We start from the raw sequence: 26,590 nt of genomic DNA, 5'->3' as shown, positions 1-26,590 counted from the left end.
CAGCATGCTCACCCACAGCATCTCCCGACTCCGCTTCTGTCGACCAGCCGCTCAGCCCTGGGCCCCCGCCTGGGGTCCTCCGCCCTGGGCCCCCCGCCTGGGGCCCTCCGCCCTGGGCCCCCCGCCTGGGGTCCTCTGTGCTGGGACACCCACCTGGGGCCCTCCATGCTGGGCCCCCCGCCTGGGGCCCTCCATGCTGGGCCCCCCGCCTGGGGTCCTCTGCCCTGGGGCCCTCTGTGCTGGGCCACCCACCTGGGGCCCTCCATGGTGGGCCTCCCGCCTGGGGTCCCCCGTGCTGGGCCCCTCGCCTGGGGTCCTCTGTGCTGGGCCTCCCACCTGGGGTCCTCCGCTCTGGGCCCCCCACCTGGGGTCCTCCGCCCTGGGCCCCCTGCCTGGGGTCCTCCGTGCTGTGCCTCCCGCCTGGGGCACTCCGCCCTGGGCCTCCTGCCTGGGGTCCTCCGCCCTGGGCCCCCCGCCCTGGGCCTCCCGCCTGGGGTCCTCCATGCTGGGCCTCCCGCCTGGGGTCCTCCGTGCTGGGCCCCCCACCTGGGGTCCTCCGCTCTGGGCCCCCCGCCTGGGGTCCTCCGCCCTGGGCCCCCTGCCTGGGGTCCTCCGTGCTGGGCCCCCCGCTTGGGGTCTCCGCCCTGGGCCCCCCACCTGGGGTCCCCCGTGCTGGGCCCCCCGCCTGGGGTCCTCCGTGCTGGGCCCCCCGTCTGGGGTCCTCCGTGCTGGGCCTCCCGCCTAGGACACTCTCCTCTGGGTCTTCCACCCTGGGCCTTCTGCACTGAGCCCTACGCACTGACATTCCCCGTGAGCAGCCGGGGTGTGGAGCAGCCCGTTCACACAGCACCGAGCAGAGCTGAGCTGCTGAGAATCTCGCAGCCTCCCCTGGGGTTCATTAACCCGCTCCCTGAGCTCTCTCACCTGATGTGTCAGCGGCAGCTGCCAAGGTCCGCGCATGCTCAGCTCACAATGCCCGGGTGATTGACGGGAGCTTCCGACCAATAGGGTGCGAGCGGGGCGGGGCTGGAGGAGCGAGCCAGCGGCATGTCCTCCAACCAATCGGGGAGCCCGAGGGCGGGACTAGCACCAGATGATTGTCTGATCCGCAGGGCAGCGAGTTTCTCCAGTCCCTTGTTCAGGGCCCGGGGCCCGGGGAGGCTGTGGGCCTTTATTCCCCGCATTGGACACAAGGCTCTTTGTCTCACAACACACTGGCTCAGGTTTTAATAGAGACTTTTAAAATTCACCAATAAAAGCAGATAAATCTCGTGGAACAAAATATTTAATATTTGGGAGTAAAAATACTGTTATTTTTCCTCTGTGGAATTTGTTAGTTTCCGACAATAACAACGATTTGTATTTATAGAACGTATTTAATGTAGTAAAATGTCCCAACGTGCTTCACGGGAGTGTTATAAAACAAAATTTGACACCAGGTACAAACCAAGCACATTCCCATAAGGAGGAACGATGAGGCGTCCAAAGCTCAAGCTCCCTGGATGACAAAGGATGTGGACGTTAGAATAAAACAGAAAAAGGAGGTTTACGACAAATGTCAGGTATAGAATGCAGTCAAAAACCAGGAGAATACAGAGAGTGGGGGGAAATTGAAAAAGGATATATGAAAGAAAGACTTGCATTGATATAGCGCCTTTCACGACCACCAGACATCTCAAAGCTCTTTACAGCCAATGAAGTACTTTTGAAGTGGAGTCATTGTTGTAATGTGGGAAACACAGCAGCCAATTTGTGCTCAGCAAGCTCCCACAAACAGCATTGTGATAATAACCAGGTAATCTGTTTTTGTTATGTTGGTTGAGGGATAAATATTGACCAGGACACAGGGGATAACTCCCCTACTCTTCTTCAAAAGAGTGCCATGGGATCTTTTACATCCACCTGAGAGAGCAGACGGGGCCTCAGTTTAAAGTCTCATCAGAAACAGTGCAGCACTCCCTCAGCACAGCACTGGAGTGTCAGCCTAGCTTTATGTGCTCAAGTCCCTGGAGTGGGACTAGAACCCACAACCTTCTGACTCAGAGAGCAAGTGTGCTACCCACTGAGCCACAGCTGGCACAAGGGACAGAGGACAATAAAAGATTAGTGGGTAATGTAAAAGGGAACCCAAAAATCTTTTACAAACGTATGAATAGTAAAAGGATAGTTAAAGGAATGGTGGGGCCGATTAGGGACCAAATAGGAGCTCATCATACGGAGGCAGAGGGCGTGGCTGAGGTACTGAATGAGTACTTAGCATCTGTCTTCACAAAAGAAGAGGATGAAGTTAATGTCACAGTAGAGGAGGGGGGAGTAGAGAAATTGGATAAAAATGGATAGAAAGGAGGTGCTAAATAGGTTGTCATCACTCAAAGTTAACAAGTCACCCAGTCCAGGTGGATGCATCCTAGATTGCAGAGGGAAGCTAGGGTGGAGATAGCAGAAGCTCCGACCACAATCTTTCAATCTCCCTCAGATATATGGGAGTGGTGACAGAGGACTGGAGGATTGCAAATGTTACACCCTGTTTAAAAAAAGGGGAGAGGGATAAACCTGGTAACTACAGGCCAATCAGTCTAATGTCAGTGGTGTAGCTGAGCATCCTTTACCTGGTTTACGGTAATTTACCTGGTCAGGCAGCCTTTGCCACTGCACTGTGACCAATTCCAATCTGCGGTTTTGAATCGCTAAACCCCCCCCCCGCACTCCAGTTCTGACTGGAGGAACTTATATGTAATACCCACTGGAAATGTTATGTATGCTAAGTATGGTTGTCAATCTTTAACTTAGACACTATTATCATTGTTATAAATCCCTGGGTTAAAGTTGCCCATGTGAAGGTACGGCAAGAACTTTTAAGGACACAATGTGACTAAGAGCAGACTTTCCATAATTCTGCACCAGTATCAACTGTTGCAGACAGTGATGCTGCGCAGTCTCCAGGCAGAAACCCCAGGAGGAAGGGGTGGAGTCGGGGTTTTCGAGCGGGGAAAGCGAGCGACTGGAAGAGAAGAGGGCAGGAGCTCTGAAAAGAGGGCTCAGGAGGCAAATGGCTGCCGCATCCCGTCCCGGGCTTCCAAACTCGGCCGCCGCCCTTCGTATTAGTAGCTCTGCATCCAGAACTCAAAGTGGGATTCAGTGATCGTGAAGAGAATTCAACGAAGGGGTTCGGAGTCGTAAGTCTTGCAGACATTATACATACCATGAGCTCCAACTTAAGTGCACCAACGAAAGAGTGCACTCGAATTTGGACACAGGGACAGATTCTCCTTTGAATCCATATAAATGGAGAATGTATGTTTATTATGTCTAGATTCATTCTAATGTATGCAAATGTCTAATTTAGTTCATTGACCTGTAATCTTCTTATACTGTCTGACGTTAAAACTATAAAGTAAGATCATTAGAATTAAGCCATTGTAGTAGTGATCTCCTTACTGGACTATAGAATACTGTCTACAACAGAGACCACATCTCACATTTATCTAGAGAACCATGAAGGGGTTACATTTTGGGGGCTCATCCGGGATTGTGGTCTATTTATGTCAGTAAACTAACAGTATTGAATGCTCATTGCTAAGAGAGTGGTTTGTGGTTTCTACTGGGCTGTTTGAGCATAAAAGATGGATGTTATTGAGGTTGAAGCTTGGTGCAAACGGAAGCAGATAGCTACTACCCATGCCATTGTGCTGAATGGTGTTGCTAACGATGACCCTGATGATGTCTTGCTAAGGGCTCTGAATTGTGTCAAAGCCTTTGGAAAGGTTAGGGTAGTTGAGCGCTGCTTGGATACAGCTACCAAGAAGCAGTTTGTGTTGATCCAGACATCAGAGAACCTGAGAGGTCATGGTTTACCTGAGGCAGTTGGGCTTTCTGAAGAGGCTGGTCCCTGGCCAGTTCAGTTTGTCCCTATTACTACTAAGGAAGAAGAAGGGTTTCAGACCAAGTTGTTGTCATTCTTGAGACAAGATGGAAAGCCTGTTGCTGATGTCAAAGGTCTGATAGGTCCTTCGGCCCTGGATATGAACACTCAGTTGGTCAGTGCCATTAGTTCTCTGGTGGATAAATGCACCAATCTGCCCTTCGAGGCTCAGGGATACCGTAAGCTCCGTATGTTCTCAGGAGTGAGACCAACTCCCAGTGGGGAAGAGGAGTACGACGCCTGGGCTGAGCAGACCCTGTCTCTGCTAGAGGAATGGCAGTGCAGTGGCAATGTGAAGAGGCAGAGAATAGTAGAAAGCCTTAAGGGTCCTGCTGCTGACATTGTAAGATTCTTAAAGGCGCAGAACACCTCTGCTACTTCCTTTGACTACATGCAGGCTCTAGAAACTGCCTTTGGAACTACTGAAACCATTTCAGATTTGATGGTCAGATTCAGAAGCACATTCCAGTGTGAGGGAGAGAAGCTGTCCAGTTATCTGCTGAGAATAGACAAACTGCTGCATTGTATGTTACGGAAAAGAGGGATTGAGTTGCCTGAAATGAATCGGTTCCGCATTGAACAGGTTGTGCGAGGTGCATTGCTCGAAGACGTGACTGCTCTTCACATACACATGACCCATAAGTTGCGAGATCCACCTACCTTCACTGAGCTGCTAAGGGAAGTCAGAGAGGAGGAGGATATGCTTCAGGCCCGGAATGTAGCAAAGAGTGCTGTGATGTCCAAGCTTGTGACTCCTGTTACAGTTCCTACTCCTAAGGGTGATGTCAACCCTGAGATGGAACAGCTGAGAGCCGAGATGGCATATTTTCGGTCTAAGCCCAACACAGAAAGGGATGACGCATGGGTGCAAAAGGTTGAACATCCTGCAAAGTCTAACAGCAAAATGAATGATTCCTCTAAAGGATATCCCCATGAAGGAGATAGACCTGGAGTCTTTTGTTATAACTGTGGAAAGGATGGACATTTCAAGCGAGAATGTAGAGGTGAGGAAAATCTAAAAAAAGTAAATGACCGTCTCATAAAACTTACCAAGAAGTCGGGAAACTACAAAGTGGGCACAGTAACGGAACGGCCTGCTGTCCCTGTAGTTAAGACACGTTCCGCTAAGTGCAATAATAGATGAGGGGATATGAAAGACATCATACCTGAAGGTTTAGTAGGGCCGAGTTCTGCTGTATCAATACAGATTGAAGGCATTTATACTAAAGCTATCCTCGACACGGGTTCTCAGGTTACCATACTGTACAGATCCTTCTATGACCGATACCTGACGCATTTGCCGTTAACCCCAATCAGTCTTCTGCAGATCTGGGGCCTTAGTCCTGCTGATTACCCATATGATGGCTATTTGTCGCTGAGGTTGGAGTTCTTGGAAGCTGATGTAGGGACCACTGAGACCATTGATGCACTTGTGTTGGTTTGCCCTGACCCCATGGTGAAAGGTAATGTTTCCATACTGGTTGGCAGTAATACACCCATAGTGAGACGACTCCTGACAAGCTGAAAAGAGCAGGGAGGTGAAAACTTCTTGAGTACCAGGCACATTCACCCTGTTTTCAAAAAGGCTTTTGAGAAACTGCCTGAACTTTCTTCCGACGTAGATGATAGCAAAAGAGGAATTGTGTGGCACGTTGGAGCCAAACCTATCACCCTGCGTCCTGGAGGAGTGGCTAGAATCCCTGGGATACCAAAATTCCCTGGAACGCCAGGTACTGAAGCCATTCTGATAGAGTCACCTGATGATCCTGCAGAAGAGTCACGGTTCCCAAATGAGCTTCTGGTGAGACCAGAGTTGCAGACCCCGACAGCTGTGATGTCAAGGAGAGTTACAGTGACCGTGAGGAATATGTCAGGCAAAGGAATCACATTGAGGAAAGGAATGCCGATTGCGCATCTGTTTCCTGTAAATGTACTGTCGTCACATGTGAAGGAAGAGTCCAAAGTTAACTCAACCGGAGATCTGACACCCTCCTCCTTCAACTTTGGAGATTCATTCGTTCCTAAAGAATGGAAGGACTGATTAGTCAGGAAGATGATGGAGCGGAGAGGAGTTTTCTCTACTCATGAGTTTGATGTTGGTTGTAGTAAGAGTACTCGCCATTCTATCAGAATTACCGAGGATAAACCCTTTCGGGAGAGGTCTCGACGGCTGGCACCAGCTGACATCGAAGCAGTGAGACAGCACCTGTCGCAGTTAAAAGAAGCTGAGATCATTACCGAGTCCAGGAGTCCTTATGCATCTCCTATAGTGGTGGTGAGGAAAAAGAACGGAAAGATCCGGATGTGTGTGGACTTTAGGACGCTTAACAGATGTACTATTCCCAACCAATACACCGTTCCAAGAATTGAGGATGCACTGGCTTGTCTTAATGGAAGCAAGTGGTTCAGTGTGTTGGATCTCAGAAGTGGATACTACCAAATACCGATGAGTGAATCGGACAAAGAAAAGACAGCCTTTATATGTCCAGTTGGGTTCTACCAATTTGAAAGGATGCCATAGGGAGTTTCAGGCGCTCCAGCAACTTTTCAAAGAATAATGGAACAAACAGTTGGGGACATGAACTTGCTCGAAGTATTGGTGTACTTGGATGATATCATTGTGTTTGGGGCAACCCTTGAAGAAAACGAAGCTCGGTTGCTGAAAGTGCTTGGTCGCCTGGAGGATGAAGGTCTCAAGCTATCATTGGACAAGTGTCAGTTTTGCCAAACATCCGTGTCCTATGTGGGGCATATTGTATCACAGGATGGAGTAGCCACAGGTCCATCCAAGATCGAAGCTGTTACCACATGGCCCAAACCGAACACAGTGACTGCCTTGCGGTCATTTCTTGGGTTCTGCGGATATTACAGGCGCTTTGTGCAGGATTACTCCAAAGTGGCCCATCCTCTGAATCAGCTGCTGGCTGGTTACCTCCCACCAGCCGAGAGGAAGAAAAAGGCTAAAGGTAAAGAGAACAAGGACTACTTCAAACCCTCTGAGCCTTTTGGTGTTAGATGGGATGAGAAATGCGAAGAGGCCTTCCACACCTTAAAGCAAAGTCTTACTCAAGCCCCCGTGTTGGCTTTTGCAAACCCACAGCTGCCATATGTGCTACACGTGGATGCCAGTCAAGAAGGGTTGGGTGGTGTGTTGTATCAGGACCAAGGAGCAGGGCTGAGACCCGTAGCATTCATCAGTCGCAGTCTTACGCCATCAGAGCGTAACTACCCAGCTCATAAGCTAGAATTCTTGGCGTTGAAGTGGGGGGTGGTGGATAAGCTGCAGGATTATCTGTATGGAGCGAAGTTTGAAGTGAGGACAGACAATAATCCATTAACCTATGTGTTGACATCGGCAAAACTTGATGCCACCGGCCACCGCTGGCTTGCTGCACTATCTGCTTACGACTTTAGTCTCAGGTACAGACCTGGGAACCAGAACATTGATGCAGATGCTCTGTCTCATCACCCACACTACCAGAAACCAGAGTGGAAAGAGGTTGCTTCAGCAGATGTGAAAGTAATGTGTCAGATGTCCGTGGTATCTGGACCAAAGAATTCATTTCATGCCCGAGAGATTGACCACTTGGGAGCGTCAATGCATGCTGTTCCCCAGGCATTTTGCAACCTTTCCAGTTTGGATGTACAAAACTTACCCATGTGGTGTTCATCTGAAATATCCAAAGCACAACAGGAGGATCCCTGTATTCATGAGGTGTTTTCAGCTCTCCGTCTGGGTGATATTACACAGATCGACAAGTCAAAACATCCTGACTGTCGTCTGCTCCTAAGAGAATGGGATCACTTGGAAATTAAAGAGGGAGTGTTGTGTAGAATCACTCACCCACCCACTAAACCATGTCATTCACAGTTGGTCCTGCCTGAAAAGTACAGGGAAATAGTGATGAAGTCTTTGCATGATGACGCAGGTCATCTGGGAGTAGATAAGACCTATGGGTTGGTCAAGGACAGATTCTATTGGCCGCGTATGAAGTCTGCGGTTGAGGAGTTCTGCAAGTCCTGTGCATGCTGTGTCCAGTGAAAGACTTTACCTAAAAGAGTTGCTCCTCTGTTTCACATGCAAAGTGATGGACCTCCAGACCTTGTCTGTATGGATTTTCTGTCCATCGAACCCGATTCCAGCAATACCGCAAATGTCTTGGTCATTACAGATCATTATACTCGCTATGCCCAAGCTTTTCCCACAAAGGATCAGAAAGCATCCACCGTTGCCAAAGTGTTGTGGGAGAAATACTTCATCCACTATGGACTGCCAAAGCGAATTGATGTACCTCAATAATTCCGAGACTCGATGTTAGCGAAACAAAACAAGGCTTTTATTAACTTAGAAAGTAACACGTAAGAGAGAGAGGTATCTTCCTTCTGGAGACTGAGGCCAGACTGAGCTAGCTTACAAAAGGGGCCAGGTATGGGCGGAGCCCTACACACAGCACATTCCAGCACATTCCAATAAACAATACAATGAGGACTGGGGGAAGGGAAATGACACTGAAACCGACCACAGTCACAGGCAGTGATGAATGGAATATTTCATCACATTCACCCCTTCTATAGATTTAGTCTGTTCGGGGGTTTGATAGTCCTCTGCGACCGACGTGGCTGTTGTGGTGCCGCGGGTGTCGGCTGGGTGTCCCCGGTAGCCTCCTGGGTCTCTGCCGGGGGTGCCGCCAGGGTTGTTGAAGGGGTAGTTGGTGGGGGTGCCGTTGGTTGATGTTCTTCCGGGGGTGATGAAAGAGTGGTGGGTGGGTAAGAGTTGCTGTGATCGTTGTTGCTGCTATTGCCGTGGTTGTTGTCGATGCCGGCTGGGGCGACGTCTTTTATGGACACGGTGTCCTCCCTTCCGTCGGCGTGCCGGACATATGCGTATTGGGGGTTGGCGTGGAGTAGGTGTACTAGCTCCACGAGAGGGTCCGTCTTGTGGCCCCTCACATGCCTTCGCACAAGTACCGGACCTGGGGTGGAGAGCCATGACGGCATGGATACGCCTGAGGTGGATTTCCGGGGAAAGACAAACATTCGTTCATGAGGCGTGGCATTAGTGGCCGTACACAATAGCGACCGTATCGAATGGAGCACATCCGAGAGGACTTCCTGCCAGCGGGAGATAGGGAGGCCCTTGGTCCTTAGAGCTAGAGTGACTGCTTTCCATACTGTCCCATTCTCTCGCTCCACTTGGCCGTTACCCCGGGGGTTGTAGCTGGTGGTACGGCTCGTGGCGATCCCCTTGGACAGCATGTACTGGCGTAGCTCTTCACTCATGAAGGACGCCCCCCTATCCGTATGGATGTTGTTGTGTATGTAATATGTGTGCTACTTTGAACCTATGGACAGGACTGCACTACTTGTTGGGCGTAGTGATACGCAGTACCACTCCTGGCCATAGGGGTATAAATAGTACTGTGGGTACTGATCCCCCTCAGTTCCCGCCTGTGGGCATGAAGTAAAGACCTATGTGTAGTCCCTACCTCCAACCAGTAAAGACCTGTTTGAGTTATACGTTTAAGTCTTTGTGTTAATTGTTCAATACAATACACATACTTAACACTGGCGACGAGTCAGGTTCTTACCCTGCGGCAGTTATTCCACGGCGGCTTCGTCCACAGACAGGACGTTGAAGAGAGGTTTCAAATCTCACCACCCCACTGGAAGCGACAGGCATTTGGACCCTGAAGCCTCCATCAGCGACTGAAAACGGGAGGACAGAAGACATCCTGCAGCTTTTTCAACCTCGTGGGTAAGCCGAGCAGCGTGGCTGCAAAGACAGGGCCACCGATCGGGAGATAAGGACGATCGGAATCCCTGATAAGAGCCGCGGTGAAACGCGCGAGCGGGTAAGCCAGAGCCCGGGAGGGAGCGAGCAAGAGCCGCGCGAGCAGGTGAGCCAGAGGCCGGGAGCCGCTTCAAGCGGGAGGCGCTTAGCGGGCCAGCGATCGCACCGGTGATAAGGGCTGAGAACCGCTTCGGGCGGGCGGCGCACCAGCGATCGCACAGGAGATAAGGGCCGCAGTCGGGCTGAAAGTCAGCGTCGGGGAATGGGTGAAAACCGCCATTGAAGTGGGCGGAGAGCGACGAGAAGTGCGGGAAAACCGCCATTGAAGTGGGCGGGGAGAGCGAGAAGCGCGGGAAAGCCGCCATTTTTCGCGGGAAAACCGCTGGGGAAGAAGGCAGAAGCGGGAAACCGCCATCTTAGAAAATTAATTGGAATGTTCAGAAACAAGTATAAGTAAAGCAATACTTGTGGTGTTCTCAAGAAGAGAAGAAAATTAATAATAAGTAAAGAAATACTTGTGTTGTTCTCGAGAAGAGAAGAAGATGCCTAAACGAGGTAATATCACCAAATGCTATCATTGTGGGAAGTCAACACACGACCAAAAGCAATGCTGGGGTAAAAACCAGGAATGCTGGAAATGTGGCAAGATCGGACACATAGCTAAAGTGTGCCGGTCAGGAACGACGTGCAACAATAATGAGTCCTCACAAAAATGGGACAGAAAGGTACATGACGCAAATAGGAAGAGTCTAAAGGAACAGAAGTCGGACACACACGCCAAAGGCAGAAGACTGGACGGTCTAAGAATTCACAACGTGAGCAATGAAGCCGACCGTCAAACTATTTGGATAACGCTACCGATTGAAAAGGTCCCAGTAAAAATGGAAGTAGACACCGGATCGGCGTTGACGGTCATGAATAAGCATGACTATCAAAAGTTTTTCAAGCATATTCCACTACGGGATGCGGATCTGATACTGAAGACATACACGGGGCAAAAAGTATTCCCCATCGGGAAGATAGAGGTCAAGGTGAAATACAAAGATAAAGTTCACCACCGGTTGGACTTATATGTGATATCTGAAGGAGGTCCTCCACTACTAGGATGGGAGTGGATTAGGAAAATTAATATGGACTGGCATTTCCTACAAACAATAACGAGTGAGAACTCGGTGAAGATAGTCGGCCCAGACTCTGGAACGGATGATGGTAAGCCCAACTCAGGTGCAAAAGACAAAGTTTCAGCACAGAATTCCACTGAGCAACAACAATATAGTTTAACTGTGGATTCTGAGTCTGGCAAGTCTACTGATGGGCCCATTTCTGAGGGACACCGGGCTCGAACTCAACTCCATTTCAAACTACAACAGCAATTAGAACAAATGCTTCGCCGTTTTGAGCAAGAGTTGAATGCAACGAAAGAGTTCTTTGATATAGAGTTGGAGAAGCTGGAAAGACAACAGAAGCAGCTGATGGAGAAAATGGAGCAGGAGCACACAAAACGTCTGATGTCAGAGGAGTTAACGGTCAGCCAACTCCTGCATATGCTGAAGGACAGGACTCTGAAATGGAAAAAACTTGAACACGAACTTCAATATTCAAACGAAAGGGGTTCGGAGCTCTCAAAGGTTATTGGAAGAGCTGAGGTGGCAACACAGACTGAGATGACTGCAACAGAGCAGCCCTTGGATGCCAAAAGTACGCTGACTCACGTCAACGTAGAACAACAGACCACTGAAACAGCTGCTCCGGTAGAGGGATTGAATAGTCCGATCAATCAATCTCCAAAAGAAGTTGAAGTAGTAAAATCTCAAATGAGGTCATTAGTAAACGACTTGCTGAAAGCCCAGAAAAAGCTGGATGAAGAGGTACGCATGAAGAAGTCTCTTCAGGAAAGATGTCTGGACTTGGAACAAAAGCTGGCTAACGCCCAGCTGGGTATGGAGGAAATAGAAGACCCTCTCGCTGGCCTAGATCAGGACGACACCGAATATTACTATGTCCTGTCCTGCCCAACTTGTAACTTCGACTCCCACCATACAGAAATCATGGAGGAGCACCGAAAGTCTACGGAACATCGGGAGAAGGTGGCTCTACTACGGAAAAAGGAGGGAGAGAAGGAGGAACTGCGCATGCAGCTGGCAGCTGACAGTGGAGCCCAGAGAGTCTCCAAGAAGCAAAAAAGGAAAAGTCGAAACAGAAGATGACCCACCTGAACCATTATTACCTCTACCAGATCACACACGTGGTCCCTCCGAACGGAGCCAATTCAGTTCGGAAGTTCAAACTGTTAAATCCATGGAAGGACTATTGAATGAGTCACTCCAGCAACGTGAACCGACTCCACCACAGAGATTGAATCTGTGAACTGTTTTCCGCAGAGACTGAATCTGTGATCTGTTTTGACATGAAGTTATCTATGTATCTATGTTATTCTGTTATGTAAACCTGAAGTTATATATGTATATATGTTATTACGTTATGTTAAATGGGGAGATGACTGTAAAGCTAGGAAGGGAGGAATGTTGTGTATGTAATATGTGTGCTACTTTGAACCTATGGACAGGACTGCACTACTTGTTGGGCGTAGTGATACGCAGTACCACTCCTGGCCATAGGGGTATAAATAGTACTGTGGGTACTGATCCCCCTCAGTTCCCGCCTGTGGGCATGAAGTAAAGACCTATGTGTAGTCCCTACCTCCAACCAGTAAAGACCTGTTTGAGTTATACGTTTAAGTCTTTGTGTTAATTGTTCAATACAATACACATACTTAACAGATGTAGCTCGGCATACCGAACAGGCAGAACAGGCTGTTGAGGCATTTAATGACCGTGGCGCTGGTCATGTCTGGGCAGGGGAAGGCGAATGGGAACCGGGAGTATTCATCCACAATGTTCAGGAAGTAAACATTGCGGTCGACGGACGGGAGGGGGCCCTTGAAATCTAAGCTGAGCCGCTCAAAGGGCCGTGTAGCTTTGATTAAGTGGGCTCTATCTGGGCGGTAGAACCGAGGCTTGCACTCAGCGCAAGTGCGGCAGTTCCTGGTCAGAGACCGAACTTCCTCAATCGAGTAGGGTAAGTTACGGGACTTTATGAAGTGGAACAGCCGCGTGACCCCTGGGTGGCAGAGGTCGTTGTGGAGGGTCTGTAGCCGATCCCCGGTGGCGCTGGCACACATCCCTCGTGAGAGGGTGTCAGGGGATTCGTTAAGGGCCCCTGGCCGGTAAATGATGTCGTACTCGAAGGTGGAGAGCTCGATCCGCCACCTAAGAATCTTATCATTTTTAATCTTCCCCCTCTGTTTATTATTGAACATAAACGCTACCGACCGCTGGTCGGTAAGTAGGGTGAAGCGTTTGCTGGCTAGGTAGTGGCGCCAGTGGCGCACTGCCTCCACGATGGCTTGGGCCTCCTTTTCCACGGAGGAGTGTCTGATCTCGGGCCCTTGGAGGGTCCTCGAGAAGAAAGCTACGGGCCGCCCCGCCTGGTTGAGGGTGGCCGCCAAGGCGAAGTCAGACGCATCACTTTCCACTTGAAATGGAGTGTTCTCGTCCACTGCCTGTAGCGTGGCCCGCTCAATATCCTGCTTAATGCTTTTGAAGGCGGCATGGGCCTCAGCAGAGAGCAGAAAAGAGGATGCTTTCAAGAGGGGGCGGGCTTTGTCGGAGTAGTTGGGGACCCATTGGGAATAATAAGAAAATAACCCCAGGCACCTTTTCAGGGCTTTGGGAGTGTTGGGCAGGGGCAGCTCCCGTAGGGGGCGCAATCGGTCGGGGTCTGGTCCGATTTCCCCATTCTCCACCACGCTGCCTAGTATGCAGAGGCGCGTGGTGTTGAAAACGCACTTGTCCTCGTTGTAGGTGAGGTTGAGTTTTTGTGCGGTTTCCAGGAACCTCTCGAGGTTCGAGTCGTGATCCTGCTGATTGTGGCCGCAGATGGTGACGTTGTCGAGGTAGGGGAAGGTTGCCTGCAAGTGGTGGTCATCGACCATGCGGTCCATCTCCCTCTGAAAGACCGAGACCCCATTCGTCACCCCAAAGGGGACTCTGAGGAATTGGTAGAGGCGTCCGTTCACCTCGAAGGCGGTGTACGGGCGGTCCTCTGGTCTGATAGGGAGCTGGTGGTACGCTGACTTGAGGTCGATGGTGGAGAACACCCGGTATTGGGCGATTTGGTTCACCATTTCCGATATGCGGGGTAGCGGGTAGGCGTCTAGTTGGATGTACCTGTTGATCGTTTGACTATAGTCGATCACCATCCGTTTCTTCTCGCTACCCCTTACCACTACCACTTGGGCGTGCCACGGGCTGTTGCTGCGTTCAATAATGCGCTCTTTCAGGAGCCTGTCTACCTCGGTCGCGATAAACCGCCTGTCCTCCCAGCTGTACCTCCTGCTTTTGGTTGCTATTGGCCGGCAGTTAGGGGTAAGGTTCGCGAATAGCGAAGGCGGCTTTACCTTCAGGGTAGCCAGACCGCACACTGTGAGGGGCGGCTGGGACCCACCGTACTTGAGCATGATGCTTTGGTGGTTGCACTGGAAATCCAGGCCCAAGATCACGCTCGCACATAGGTTCTTCATGATTAATACTTTAAAATTATCGTATACAGTTCCGTTAACGCCCAATTGTACCGTGCAGTAACCCAGAATGGTCGATGTCTGGGTTTTATCAGCCATAGAGATGGTACCCTGAGCAGGGACCACCTTTAGGGAGAGTTGTTGTGCCAGTTCAGGGTGGATAAAACTTTCCGTGCTTCCACTGTCAATTAAACATTTAACCCGGCACCCGTTTACCTCGATGTCCACCATTGATTTGGATAGCGGGTGCGGCCTGGTCTGGTCCACTGTGACCGATGCCACTGTAGGGCCCTGATCGATACAAGATGGCATCCACGCTGTCTGCTCATAAGATGGCGGACCCCACGAGGTCGGGCAAGATGGCGTCCAAGATGGCCGCTCCCACGGCGCACACGCGGCGGTGGCGGGTTTTCCGGCGGTTGGTTTTCCGGCGGGGTTCCCTCTGCACACCTTCCCGAAGTGCCCCTTCTTACCGCACTTAAAGCAGGTGGTGCCTTTCGCCGGGCACAGGTTTCTGGTGTGTTTTGGCTGCCCGCAGAAGTAGCAGTTGGGTCCCTGACGCGTCGCGGCTGTCGTAGGGCTTCTGCGGGGAGAGCGGGGCCCCGCCGGTGTCGGGCTGCCGGGCGGGGAAGATGCCTTCCAAGATGGCGGCGCTCTCGGTGCACACGTGGCGGCGTGGACGGCGCGGGCTGAAGAGTAGGCGTCCGAGTTTCTCTGGGCCACATCCAGGGATCGCGCGGTGTCCGCAGCCTGTTTCAGGTCCAACCCCGTTTTTTCCAGCAGTCTTTGCCGGATGTAAGTGGAGCTGAGGCCTGTGATAAAGGCATCGCGAACAAGCTCGTCAGTGTACACTGCGGCTTTTACATCTCGGCACTTGCAGTCTTTGCCAAGCATTTTCAGGGTGCTTAGGAACTCCTCCACCGATTCCCCAGGTCGCTGTGCACGAGTAGCGAGCAGATGCCTAGCATACACCTCATTCATAGGCTGCTGGTAATGCGCCTTTAAGATGTCGCAGGCGGCCAGGTACGTATCGGCGTCTTGGATGAGGGGGTAAACCCGGTGGCTTACCCAATTCCGCAGAATTCCGAGTCTCATCCTCGCAGCGTCCGTAGCGTCTTTGACGGCTGCGGAATTGTCCAGGAAGAATTCCATACACTCAAACCAGTGTCCGAAGCATGCTGATGCGTCCGGAGCATGTTGATCCAAATCCAAACGTTCGGGTTTCAGGAGTTGATCCATAGTGTTGAAAAATAAGTTAATAAAATTGATGTGCCTCAATAATTCCGAGACTCGATGTTAGCGAAACAAAACAAGGCTTTTATTAACTTAGAAAGTAACACGTAAGAGAGAGAGGTATCTTCCTTCTGGAGACTGAGGCCAGACTGAGCTAGCTTACAAAAGGGGCCAGGTATGGGCGGAGCCCTACACACAGCACATTCCAGCACATTCCAATAAACAATACAATGAGGACTGGGGGAAGGGAAATGACACTGAAACCGACCACAGTCACAGGCAGTGATGAATGGAATATTTCATCACACGAATACACAGTGATCAAGGTAGAGACTTTGAAAGTAGACTAACACATGAGTTGTTGTCCATGCTCGGGATTGAGAAGTCAAGAACAACTCCATACCATCCTCAGGGAGATCCTCAACCTGAACGGTTTAACCGTACTTTGTTAGACATGCTTGGAACGCTGGATTCAAAGCGAAAGAACAAGTGGAGTCGGCACATTGGACATCTTGTTCATTCTTATAATTGTACCCGAAATGACGCTACTGGTTTTTCACCGTACTACCTCATGTTTGGACGTGAAGCGAGGATGCCAGTGGATTTGTGTTTCGGAGTATCCAGTGATGGCACATCACAGAGAACTTACCTCAAGTATGTATCTGACATGAGAAAGGAATTGCAAGCTGCTTAAGAACTTGCTGAGTCTGTTTCTGCCAAACAGAATAAAGGAAATAAGCAGAGGTATGACCAGAAGATCCGTTTTTCCCAACTCATGCCTGGTGACCGAGTTCTCATACGGAACCTAGGACTTCAAGGGAAACATAAGTTAGCAGACCGCTGGGCTTCTACACCTTACATTGTTGAAAGTCAAATGTCACAACTACCTGTGTTTCAGCTAAAACCTGCAGGTGGGAATGGACCCATAAAAATACTGCACCGGAATCATATCCTGCCATTGGGACAGCAAGTGCGTCTGGATCCGCCAGCGGATAATGAGCCGACACCTAGTAGGAGAACTCTGCAGAGAAGAAGAAGGAAAAAAACGAGAAACCAGGAAAACTTTGTTCCAGAAGACAGAAAACCCATGACACAGTGTGTGGATCATGAGGAACCTGATGAGTCGGAAGATGAAGAATGGGATCTATGGTACGACCTCCCAGAAAGACGCATAAGACAGAATCTGGATGAATTGTCTGAACCATTTAGCTCAGACTTGGACATGGTCTGGGAAGAACCAGATGCTTCCAAGAAGGAGATAAAAGAGACTGAAAGGCATGATAACAAAGGAACCAATGCCTCCAACGTAGTTGAAGGAACTGAAGACCGGGTATCCGAAATAAGGAGCTCACAGCGAGTTAAGAAGGTTTCTGAAAGATTGACATACAGTACACTAGGAGTGCCAAGTGTAATGATAGCCCCTACGGTTCACTATGTTACCTCCCTTTATACATGGTTGGGAAGCATGCAACCACTTATGTGTAAAGTTCATTAGTCATGGGGACATGCCTATATTTGGTAGGGGGGGAGTGTAATACCCACTGGAAATGTTATGTACGCTAAGTATGGTTATCAATCTTTAACTTAGACACTGTATTATCATTGTTATAAATCCCTGGGTTAAAGTTGCCCATGTGAAGGTACGGCAAGAACTTTTAAGGACACAATGTGACTAAGAGCATACTTTCCATAATTCAGCACCAGTATCAACTGTTGCAGACAGTGAGGCTGCGCAGTCTCCAGGCAGAAACCCCAGGAGGAAGGGGTGGAGTCGGGGTTTTCGAGCGGGATAAGGGAGCGACTGGAAGAGAAGAGGGCAGAAGTTCTGAAAAGACGGCTCAGGAGGCAAATGGCTGCCGCATCCCGTCCCGGGCTTCCAAAATCGGCTGCCGCCCTTCGTATTAGTAGCACTGCATCCTGAACTGGCTGGCTGCAAGTCACCAGTACCGGGGGATCGTCGTCTGAACCCAGATCTGCAAGGCAGAGGTCTGGGGAGAGCTGCTTGCCTCGTGCTGATGGGGATCTACTTGGAAAAGCTGCAGAGAGAGAGAGAGAGACAGTCACCAACTCCAGCTGCTGCTGTGTGCTCTGCATCCAGAACTCAAAGTGGGATTCAGTGATCGTGAAGAGAATTCAACGAAGGGGTTCGGAGTCGTAAGTCTTGCAGACATTATACATACCATGAGCTCCAACTTAAGCGCGCCAACGAAAGAGTGCACTCGAATTTGGACACAGGGACAGATTCTCCTTTGAATCCATATAAATGGAGAATGTATGTTTATTATGTCTAGATTCATTCTAATGTATGCAAATGTCTAATTTAGGTCATTGACCCGTAATCTTCTTATACTGTCTGACGTTAAAACTATAAAGTAAGATAATTAGAATTAAGCCATTGTAGTAGTGATCTCCTTACTGGACTATAGAATACTGTCTACAACAGAGACCACATCTCACATATATCTAGGGAACCATGAAGGGGTTACACACGCTTCTCTAATTTCCCTTTTAATGCCATCTCCAACCTCCGCATTACTGTTTGGAGGTCTATGTACGACTCCCACTAACGTTTTCTGCCCCTTGGTATTTCTCAGTTCTACCTATACAGATTCCACATCATCAGAGCTAATATCCTTCCTTAGCATTGTGTTAATCCCCTCTTTAGCCAGCAATGCTACCCCACCTCCTTTTCCTTTTTGCCTATCTTTCCTGAATATTGAATACCCCTGGATGTTGAGTTCCCTGCCTTGGCCACCCTGGAGCCATGTTTCCGTAATCCCAATCAAATCATATTTGTTTACCTCTATTTGTGCAGCTAATTCATCCACCTTATTACGAATGCTCCTCGCATTAAGACACAAAGCCTTCAGGCTTGTTTTTTTAACACACTTAGACCTTTTAGCATGATGTACGATAGCAAAATACTGCAGATGCTGTAAATCCGAAATAACAACAGAAAATGCTGGGAAAACTCAGCAGGCCAGGCAACATCCGTGGAGAGAAATTAGAGTCGATGTTTCGGGTCAAGACCCTTTATCAAGACTAAAGAGGCACAGGGAATGAAATAGATTAAGAGGCCAGGCTGGGAGAGAACAAAAGAGAAGAGACATTAAGAGGTATTCAAAATGAGAGGAGATGGTGATAGGACTAGTGGAGACAAAAGACAGCTCTAGATTAGGTGTGAAATGCGCTGGGAGAATGGGAGACAGCTGCCATGTGGGAGAGAGAAAAAAAAGGAAAGGGGGGAGGGAAAAACCAAAACAAAGGTGTGGATAAAAAATATAAGTGAAAATGTAATGGGGCCGAGGTTATGATCAGAAATTGTTGAACTCGATATTGAGTCCGGAAGGCTGTAAAGTGTCTAATCGGAAGATGAGGTGCTGTTGCTCGAGTTTACGTTGAGCTTCCGTGGAACAATGCAAGAGCCCGAGGATGGTGAGGTCTGAGTGGGAATGGGGCGGTGAATTAAAATGACAGGCGACCGGAAGCTCGGGGTCCCCCTTACAGACTGAACGGAGGTGTTCCGCAAAGCAGTCACCCAATCTGCGTTTGGTCTTCCCAATGTAGAGGAGACCGCATCGTGAGCAGTGAATACAGTATAGTAGATTGCAAGAAGTACAAGTAAATCGCTGTTTCACCTGGAAGGGGTGTTTGGGGCCCTGGACAGTGGGAAGGGGGGAGGGATAGGGGCAGGTGTTACATCTCCTGCGCTTGCACGGGAAGGTGACAGGCGAAGGGGAAGGGCTGTTTGGGGTGATAGAGGAGTGGACTAGGGTGTCTCGGAGGGAGCGGTCCCTACGGAATGCTGAAAGGGGAGGTGAGGGGAAGATCTGTTTGGTGGTGGGATCACGTTGGAGATGGCAGAAATGGCGGAGGATGATCCGTTGAATGTGGAGGCTGGTGGGGTGAAAGGTGAGGACAAGGGGAACCCTATCGTGGTTCCGGGAGGGAGGGGCAGGGTTGAGGGCAGAAGTGCGGGAGATAGAACGGACCCGGTTGAGGGCCGTGTCAACCACGGTAGGGGGGAATCCTCGGTTGAGGAATAAGGAAGACATGTCGGAAGCACTGGTGTGGAAGGTGGCATCGTTGGAGCAGACACGGCAGAGACGGAGAAACTGGGAGAATGGAATAAAGTCCTTGCAGGAGGCGGGGTGGGAGTCCGATCACCATCTCGTCTGGTTTTGAATACCTCTTAATGTCTCTTCTCTTTGGTTCTCTCCCAGCCCGGCCTTTCAATCTATTTCATTCCCTGTGTCTCTTTAGTCTTGATAAAGGGTTAGACCTGAAACAATGACTCTAATTTCACTGCATGGATGTTGCCTGGCCTGCTGAGTTTCCCAGCATTGTCTGTGGTGATTTTAGACTCTTTAACACCATTGTTCACTGTGGCCATGGAGAGGCATGCCTGGCCTGCTGAGTTTCCCAGCATTGTCTGTGGTGATTTTAGATCCTTTAACACCATTGTTCACTGTGGCCATGGAGAGGCCTGCCTGGCCTGCTGAGTTTCCCAGCATTGTCTGTGGTGATTTTAGACCGTTTAACACCATTGTTCACTGTGGCCATGGAGAGGCCTGCTTGGCCTGCTGAGTTTTGCAGCATTGTCTGTGGTGATTTTAGACCCTTTAACACCATTGTTCACTGTGGCCATGGAGAGGCCTGCCTGGCCTGCTGAGTTTCCCAGCATTGTCTGTGGTGATTTTAGACCCTTTAACACCATTGTTCACTGTGTCCATGGAGAGGTCTGCCTGGCCTGCTGAGTTTTGCAGCATTGTCTGTGGTGATTTTAGACCGTTTAACACCATTGTTCACTGTGGCCATGGAGAGGCCTGCTTGGCCTGCTGAGTTTTGCAGCATTGTCTGTGGTGATTTTAGACCCTTTAACACCATTGTTCACTGTGGCCATGGAGAGGCCTGCCTGGCCTGCTGAGTTTCCCAGCATTGTCTGTGGTGATTTTAGACCCTTTAACACCATTGTTCACTGTGTCCATGGAGAGGTCTGCCTGGCCTGCTGAGTTTTGCAGCATTGTCTGTGGTGATTTTAGACCGTTTAACACCATTGTTCACTGTGTCCATGGAGAGGTCTGCCTGGCCTGCTGAGTTTTGCAGCATTGTCTGTGGTGAATTTAGACCCTTTAACACCATTGTTCACTGTGGCCATGGAGAGGCCTGCCTGGCCTGCTGAGTTTCCCAGCATTGTCTGTGGAGATTTTAAACCCTTTAACATCATTGTTCACTGTGGCCATGGAGAGGCCTGCCTGGCCTGCTGAGTTTCCCAGCATTGTCTGTGGTGATTTTAGACCCTTTAACACCATTGTTCACTGTGGCCATGGAGAGGCCTGCCTGGCCTGCTGAGTTTTGCAGCATTGTCTGTGGTGATTTTAGACCCTTTAACACCATTGTTCACTGTGGCCATGGAGAGGCCTGCCTGGCCTGCTGAGTTTCCCAGCATTGTCTGTGGTGATTTTAGACCCTTTAACACCATTGTTCACTGTGTCCATGGAGAGGTCTGCCTGGCCTGCTGAGTTTTGCAGCATTGTCTGTGGTGATTTTAGACCGTTTAACACCATTGTTCACTGTGGCCATGGAGAGGCCTGCTTGGCCTGCTGAGTTTTGCAGCATTGTCTGTGGTGATTTTAGACCCTTTAACACCATTGTTCACTGTGGCCATGGAGAGGCCTGCCTGGCCTGCTGAGTTTCCCAGCATTGTCTGTGGTGATTTTAGACCCTTTAACACCATTGTTCACTGTGTCCATGGAGAGGCCTGCCTGGCCTGCTGAGTTTTGCTCCATTGTCTGTGGTGATTTTAGACCCTTTAACACCATTGTTCACTGTGGCCATGGAGAGGCCTGCCTGGCCTGCTGAGTTTTGCAGCATTGTCTGTGGTGATGGGGAGGTGGGCGGGACCCCGAGGCGCTCCGGGCGGTGATTGGTGGAGGCGGCTGTCAATCCTCGAGCCGCAGCCAATAGAAGAGCCGGACTCAGTGAGGGACTTTATTTGGGCGCTGTGCGGCCGCAGTGCGCATGCTCGGCGCTGCTCGCAGTCCCCGGATGAGGCTCCGCTTTGAGGAAGGAGCTAAAATGGCGGCGGGACTGAGGATAGATCCGGAGTGGGAGTGGTCGGCCGGTCGTGGTGCGGGTGAGTGCGGAGGATCAGGGAATCTCCGACATTTATAGCAGCGCCGGCCTTCCCTGGGAACTGTGGGTCGGGGGGAGGGGGAAGTGTTTGGGTCAAAGGGCGAGGGGGAAGTGTTTGGGTCGGAGGGCGGGAGGGGGAAGTGTTTGGGTCGGAGGGCGGGAGGGGGAAGTGTTTGGGTCGGAGGGCGGGAGGGGGAAGTGTTTGGGTCAAAGGGCGAGGGGGAAGTGTTTGGGTCGGAGGGCGGGAGGGGGAAGTGTTTGGGTCGGAGGGCGGGAGGGGGAAGTGTTTGGGTCAAAGGGCGAGGGGGAAGTGTTTGGGTCGGAGGGCGGGAGGGGGAAGTGTTTGGGTCGGAGGGCGGGAGGGGGAAGTGTTTGGGTCAAAGGGCGAGGGGGAAGTGTTTGGGTCGGAGGGCGAGGGGGAAGTGTTTGGGTCGGAGGGCGGGAGGGGGAAGTGTTTGGGTCGGAGGGCGGGAGGGGGAAGTGTTTGGGTCAAAGGGCGAGGGGGAAGTGTTTGGGTCAAAGGGCGAGGGGGAAGTGTTTGGGTCGGAGGGCGGGAGGGGGAAGTGTTTGGGTCGGAGGGCGGGAGGGGGAAGTGTTTGGGTCAAAGGGCGAGGGGGAAGTGTTTGGGTCGGAGGGCGGGAGGGGGAAGTGTTTGGGTCGGAGGGCGGGAGGGGGAAGTGTTTGGGTCGGAGGGCGGGAGGGGGAAGTGTTTGGGTCGGAGGGCGGGAGGGGGAAGTGTTTGGGTCGGAGGGGGGGAGGGGGAAGTGTTTGGGTCGGAGGGCGGGAGGGGGAAGTGTTTGGGTCGGAGGGCGGGAGGGGGAAGTGTTTGGGTCGGAGGGCGGGAGGGGGAAGTGTTTGGGTCGGAGGGCGGGAGGGGGAAGTGTTTGGGTCGGAGGGCGGGAGGGGGAAGTGTTTGGGTCGGAGGGCGGGAGGGGGAAGTGTTTGGGTCGGAGGGGGGGAGGGGGAAGTGTTTGGGTCGGAGGGGGGGAGGGGGAAGTGTTTGGGTCGGAGGGCGGGAGGGGGAAGTGTTTGGGTCGGAGGGCGGGAGGGGGAAGTGTTTGGGTCGGAGGGCGGGAGGGGGAAGTGTTTGGGTCGGAGGGCGGGAGGGGGAAGTGTTTGGGTCGGAGGGCGGGAGGGGGAAGTGTTTGGGTCGGAGGGGGGGGGAGGGGGAAGTGTTTGGGTCGGAGGGGGGGGGAGGGGGAAGTGTTTGGGTCGGAGGGGGGGGGGAGGGGGAAGTGTTTGGGTCGGAGGGGGGGGGGAGGGGCAAGTGTTTGGGTCGGAGGGGGGTGGAGGGGGAAGTGTTTGGGTCGGAGGGGGGGGGGAGGGGGAAGTGTTTGGGTCGGAGGGCGGGAGGGGGAAGTGTTTGGGTCGGAGGGCGGGAGGGGGAAGTGTTTGGGTCGGAGGGCGGGAGGGGGAAGTGTTTGGGTCGGAGGGCGGGAGGGGGAAGTGTTTGGGTCGGAGGGGGGGGAGGGGGAAGTGTTTGGGTCGGAGGGGGGGGAGGGGGAAGTGTTTGGGTCGGAGGGCGGGAGGGGGAAGTGTTTGGGTCGGAGGGCGGGAGGGGGAAGTGTTTGGGTCGGAGGGCGGGGGGGGGGAGGGGGAAGTGTTTGGGTCGGAGGGCGGGGGGGGGGAGGGGGAAGTGTTTGGGTCGGAGGGCGGGAGGGGGAGGGGGAAGTGTTTGGGTCGGAGGGCGGGGGGGGGAGGGGGAAGTGTTTGGGTCGGAGGGCGGGGGGGGGAGGGGGAAGTGTTTGGGTCGGAGGCGGGGGGGGGGAGGGGGAAGTGTTTGGGTCGGAGGGCGGGAGGGGGAAGTGTTTGGGTCGGAGGGGGGGGAGGGGGGAAGTGTTTGGGTCGGAGGGGGGGAGGGGGAAGTGTTTGGGTCGGAGGGGGGGAGGGGGAAGTGTTTGGGTCGGAGGGGGAAGTGTTTGGGTCGGAGGGCGGGGGGGAGGGGGAAGTGTTTGGGTCGGAGGGCGGGGGAGGGGGAAGTGTTTGGGTCGGAGGGCGGGGGAGGGGGAAGTGTTTGGGTCGGAGGGGGGGAGGGGGGAAGTGTTTGGGTCGGAGGGGGGGGAGGGGGAAGTGTTTGGGTCGGAGGGCGGGGGGGGAGGGGGAAGTGTTTGGGTCGGAGGGCGGGGAGGGGGAAGTGTTTGGGTCGGAGGGGGAAGTGTTTGGGTCGGAGGGCGGGGGGGAGGGGGAAGTGTTTGGGTCGGAGGGCGGGGGAGGGGGAAGTGTTTGGGTCGGAGGGGGGGAGGGGGAAGTGTTTGGGTCGAGGGGGGGGAGGGGGAAGTGTTTGGGTCGGAGGGCGGGGGGGGGAGGGGGAAGTGTTTGGGTCGGAGGGCGGGGGAGGGGGAGGGGGAAGTGTTTGGGTCGGAGGGGGGGAGGGGGAAGTGTTTGGGTCGGAGGGGGGGAGGGGGAAGTGTTTGGGTCGGAGGGGGGGGAGGGGGAAGTGTTTGGGTCGGAGGGGGAAGTGTTTGGGTCGGAGGGGGGGAGGGGGAAGTGTTTGGGTCGGAGGGGGGGGAGGGGGAAGTGTTTGGGTCGGAGGGGGGGAGGGGGAAGTGCTTGGGTCGGAGGGGGGGAGGGGGAAGTGTTTGGGTCGGAGGGGGGGGGGGGAGGGGGAAGTGTTTGGGTCGGGGGGGGAGGGGGAAGTGTTTGGGTCGGGGAGGGGGAAGTGTTTGGGTCGGAGGGGGGGGGGAGGGGGAAGTGTTTGGGTCGGAGGGGGGGGGAGGGGGAAGTGTTTGGGTCGGAGGGGGGGAGGGGGAAGTGTTTGGGTCGGGGGGGGAGGGGGAAGTGTTTGGGTCGGGGGGGGGAAGTGTTTGGGTCGGAGGGCGGGAGGGGGAAGTGTTTGGGTCGGAGGGGGGGGAGGGGGAAGTGTTTGGGTCGGAGGGGGGGGGAGGGGGAAGTGTTTGGGTCGGAGGGCGGGAGGGGGAGAGGGGGAAGTGTTTGGGTCGGAGGGCGGGAGGGGGAAGTGTTTGGGTCGGAGGGCGGGGGGGGAGGGGGAAGTGTTTGGGTCGGAGGGCGGGAGGGGGAAGTGTTTGGGTCGGAGGGCGGGAGGGGGAAGTCTTTGGGTCGGAGGGCGGGAGGGGGAAGTGTTTGGGTCGGAGGGGGGGAGGGGGAAGTGTTTGGGTCGGAGGGGGGGAGGGGGAAGTGTTTGGGTCGGAGGGGGGGAGGGGGAAGTGTTTGGGTCGGAGGGGGGAGGGGGAAGTGTTTGGGTCGGGGGGGGGGAGGGGAAGTGTTTGGGGCGGGGGGGAGGGGGAAGTGTTTGGTCGGAGGGCAGGGGAGGGGGAAGTGTTTGGGGGGGAGGGGGAAGTGTTTGGGTCGGAGGGGGGGGAGGGGGAAGTGTTTGGGTCGGAGGGGGGGAGGGGGAAGTGTTTGGGTCGGAGGGGGGGGGGAGGGGGAAGTGTTTGGGTCGGAGGGGGGGGGGGAGGGGGAAGTGTTTGGGTCGGAGGGCGGGGGGGAGGGGGAAGTGTTTGGGTCGGAGGGCGGGGGGGAGGGGGAAGTGTTTGGGTCGGAGGGCGGGGGAGGGGGAAGTGTTTGGGTCGGAGGGGGGGGAGGGGGAAGTGTTTGGGTCGGAGGGGGGGGGAGGGGGGAAGTGTTTGGGTCGGAGGGGGGGGGAGGGGGGGAAGTGTTTGGGTCGGAGGGGGGGGAGGGGGAAGTGTTTGGGTCGGAGGAGGGGAAGTGTTTGTGTCGGGGGGGGGGGAGGGGGAAGTGTTTGGGTCGGAGGGGGGGGAGGGGGAAGTGTTTGGGTCGGAGGGGGGGGGAGGGGGAAGTGTTTGGGTCGGAGGGGGAAGTGTTTGGGTCGGAGGGGGGGGAGGGGGAAGTGTTTGGGTCGGAGGGGGGGGAGGGGGAAGTGTTTGGGTCGGAGGGGGGGAGGGGGAAGTGTTTGGGTCGGAGGGGGGGGAGGGGGAAGTGTTTGGGTCGGGGGGGGGAGGGGGAAGTGTTTGGGTCGGGGAGGGGGGGAGGGGGAAGTGTTTGGGTCGGGGAGGGGGGGAGGGGGAAGTGTTTGGGTCGGAGGGGGGGGAGGGGGAAGTGTTTGGGTCGGAGGGGGGGAGGGGGAAGTGTTTGGTCGGGGGGGGGGAGGGGGAAGTGTTTGGGTCGGGGGGGGGTGAGGGGAAGTGTTTGGGTCGGAGGGGGAAGTGTTTGGGTCGGAGGGCGGGAGGGGGAAGTGTTTGGGTCGGAGGGGGGGGAGGGGGAAGTGTTTGGGACGGAGGGGGGGGGAGGGGGAAGTGTTTGGGTCGGAGGGCGGGAGGGGGAGAGGGGGAAGTGTTTGGGTCGGAGGGCGGGAGGGGGAAGTGTTTGGGTCGGAGGGCGGGGGGGGGGAGGGGGAAGTGTTTGGGTCGGAGGGCGGGAGGGGGAAGTGTTTGGGTCGGAGGGCGGGAGGGGGAAGTGTTTGGGTCGGAGGGCGGGAGGGGGAAGTGTTTGGTTCGGAGGGGGGGAGGGGAAGTGTTTGGGTCGGAGGGGGGGAGGGGGAAGTGTTTGGGTCGGAGGGGGGGAGGGGGAAGTGTTTGGGTCGGAGGGGGGGAGGGGGAAGTGTTTGGGTCGGGGGGGGGAGGGGGAAGTGTTTGGGGCGGGGGGGAGGGGGAAGTGTTTGGGTCGGAGGGCAGGGGAGGGGGAAGTGTTTGGGTCGGAGGGGGGGAGGGGGTAGTGTTTGGGTCGGAGGGGGGGGAGGGGGAAGTGTTCGGGTCGGAGGGGGGGGAGGGGGAAGTGTTCGGGTCGGAGGGGGGGGAGGGGGAAGTGTTTGGGTCGGAGGGGGGGAGGGGGAAGTGTTTGGGTCGGAGGGGGGGAGGGGGAAGTGTTTGGGTCGGAGGGGGGGAGGGGGAAGTGTTTGGGTCGGAGGGGGGGAGGGGGAAGTGTTTGGGTCGGAGGGGGAAGTGTTTGGGTCGGAGGGGGGGAGGGGGAAGTGTTTGGGTCGGAGGGGGGGGAGGGGGAAGTGTTTGGGTCG

The 26,590-nt window shown here is 53.7% G+C and overlaps 1 protein-coding gene across 1 annotated transcript in view; it reads left to right on the top strand.

The window, feature by feature from the left end:
• The first annotated feature begins 21,467 nt into the window (after positions 1–21,467).
• Positions 21,468–26,590, top strand: part of LOC147084190 (uncharacterized) — a 51,182-nt gene continuing 46,059 nt past the window's right edge. The window contains exon 1 of the mRNA XM_085979444.1: positions 21,468–21,661. Coding sequence (XP_085835570.1) covers positions 21,547–21,661 — 115 coding nt within the window. The 5' untranslated portion in view covers positions 21,468–21,546. The remainder of the gene's footprint in view (positions 21,662–26,590) is intronic.

This window comes from Somniosus microcephalus, unplaced genomic scaffold (genome assembly GCF_052327205.1).
Source record: "Somniosus microcephalus isolate GS21.2 unplaced genomic scaffold, FLI_Smic_1.0 unresolved_chr9, whole genome shotgun sequence".
Taxonomy (NCBI): domain Eukaryota; kingdom Metazoa; phylum Chordata; class Chondrichthyes; order Squaliformes; family Somniosidae; genus Somniosus; species Somniosus microcephalus.
Note: the sequence above shows the minus strand (reverse complement) of the source record. Positions and strands in the feature narration are given on the sequence as shown.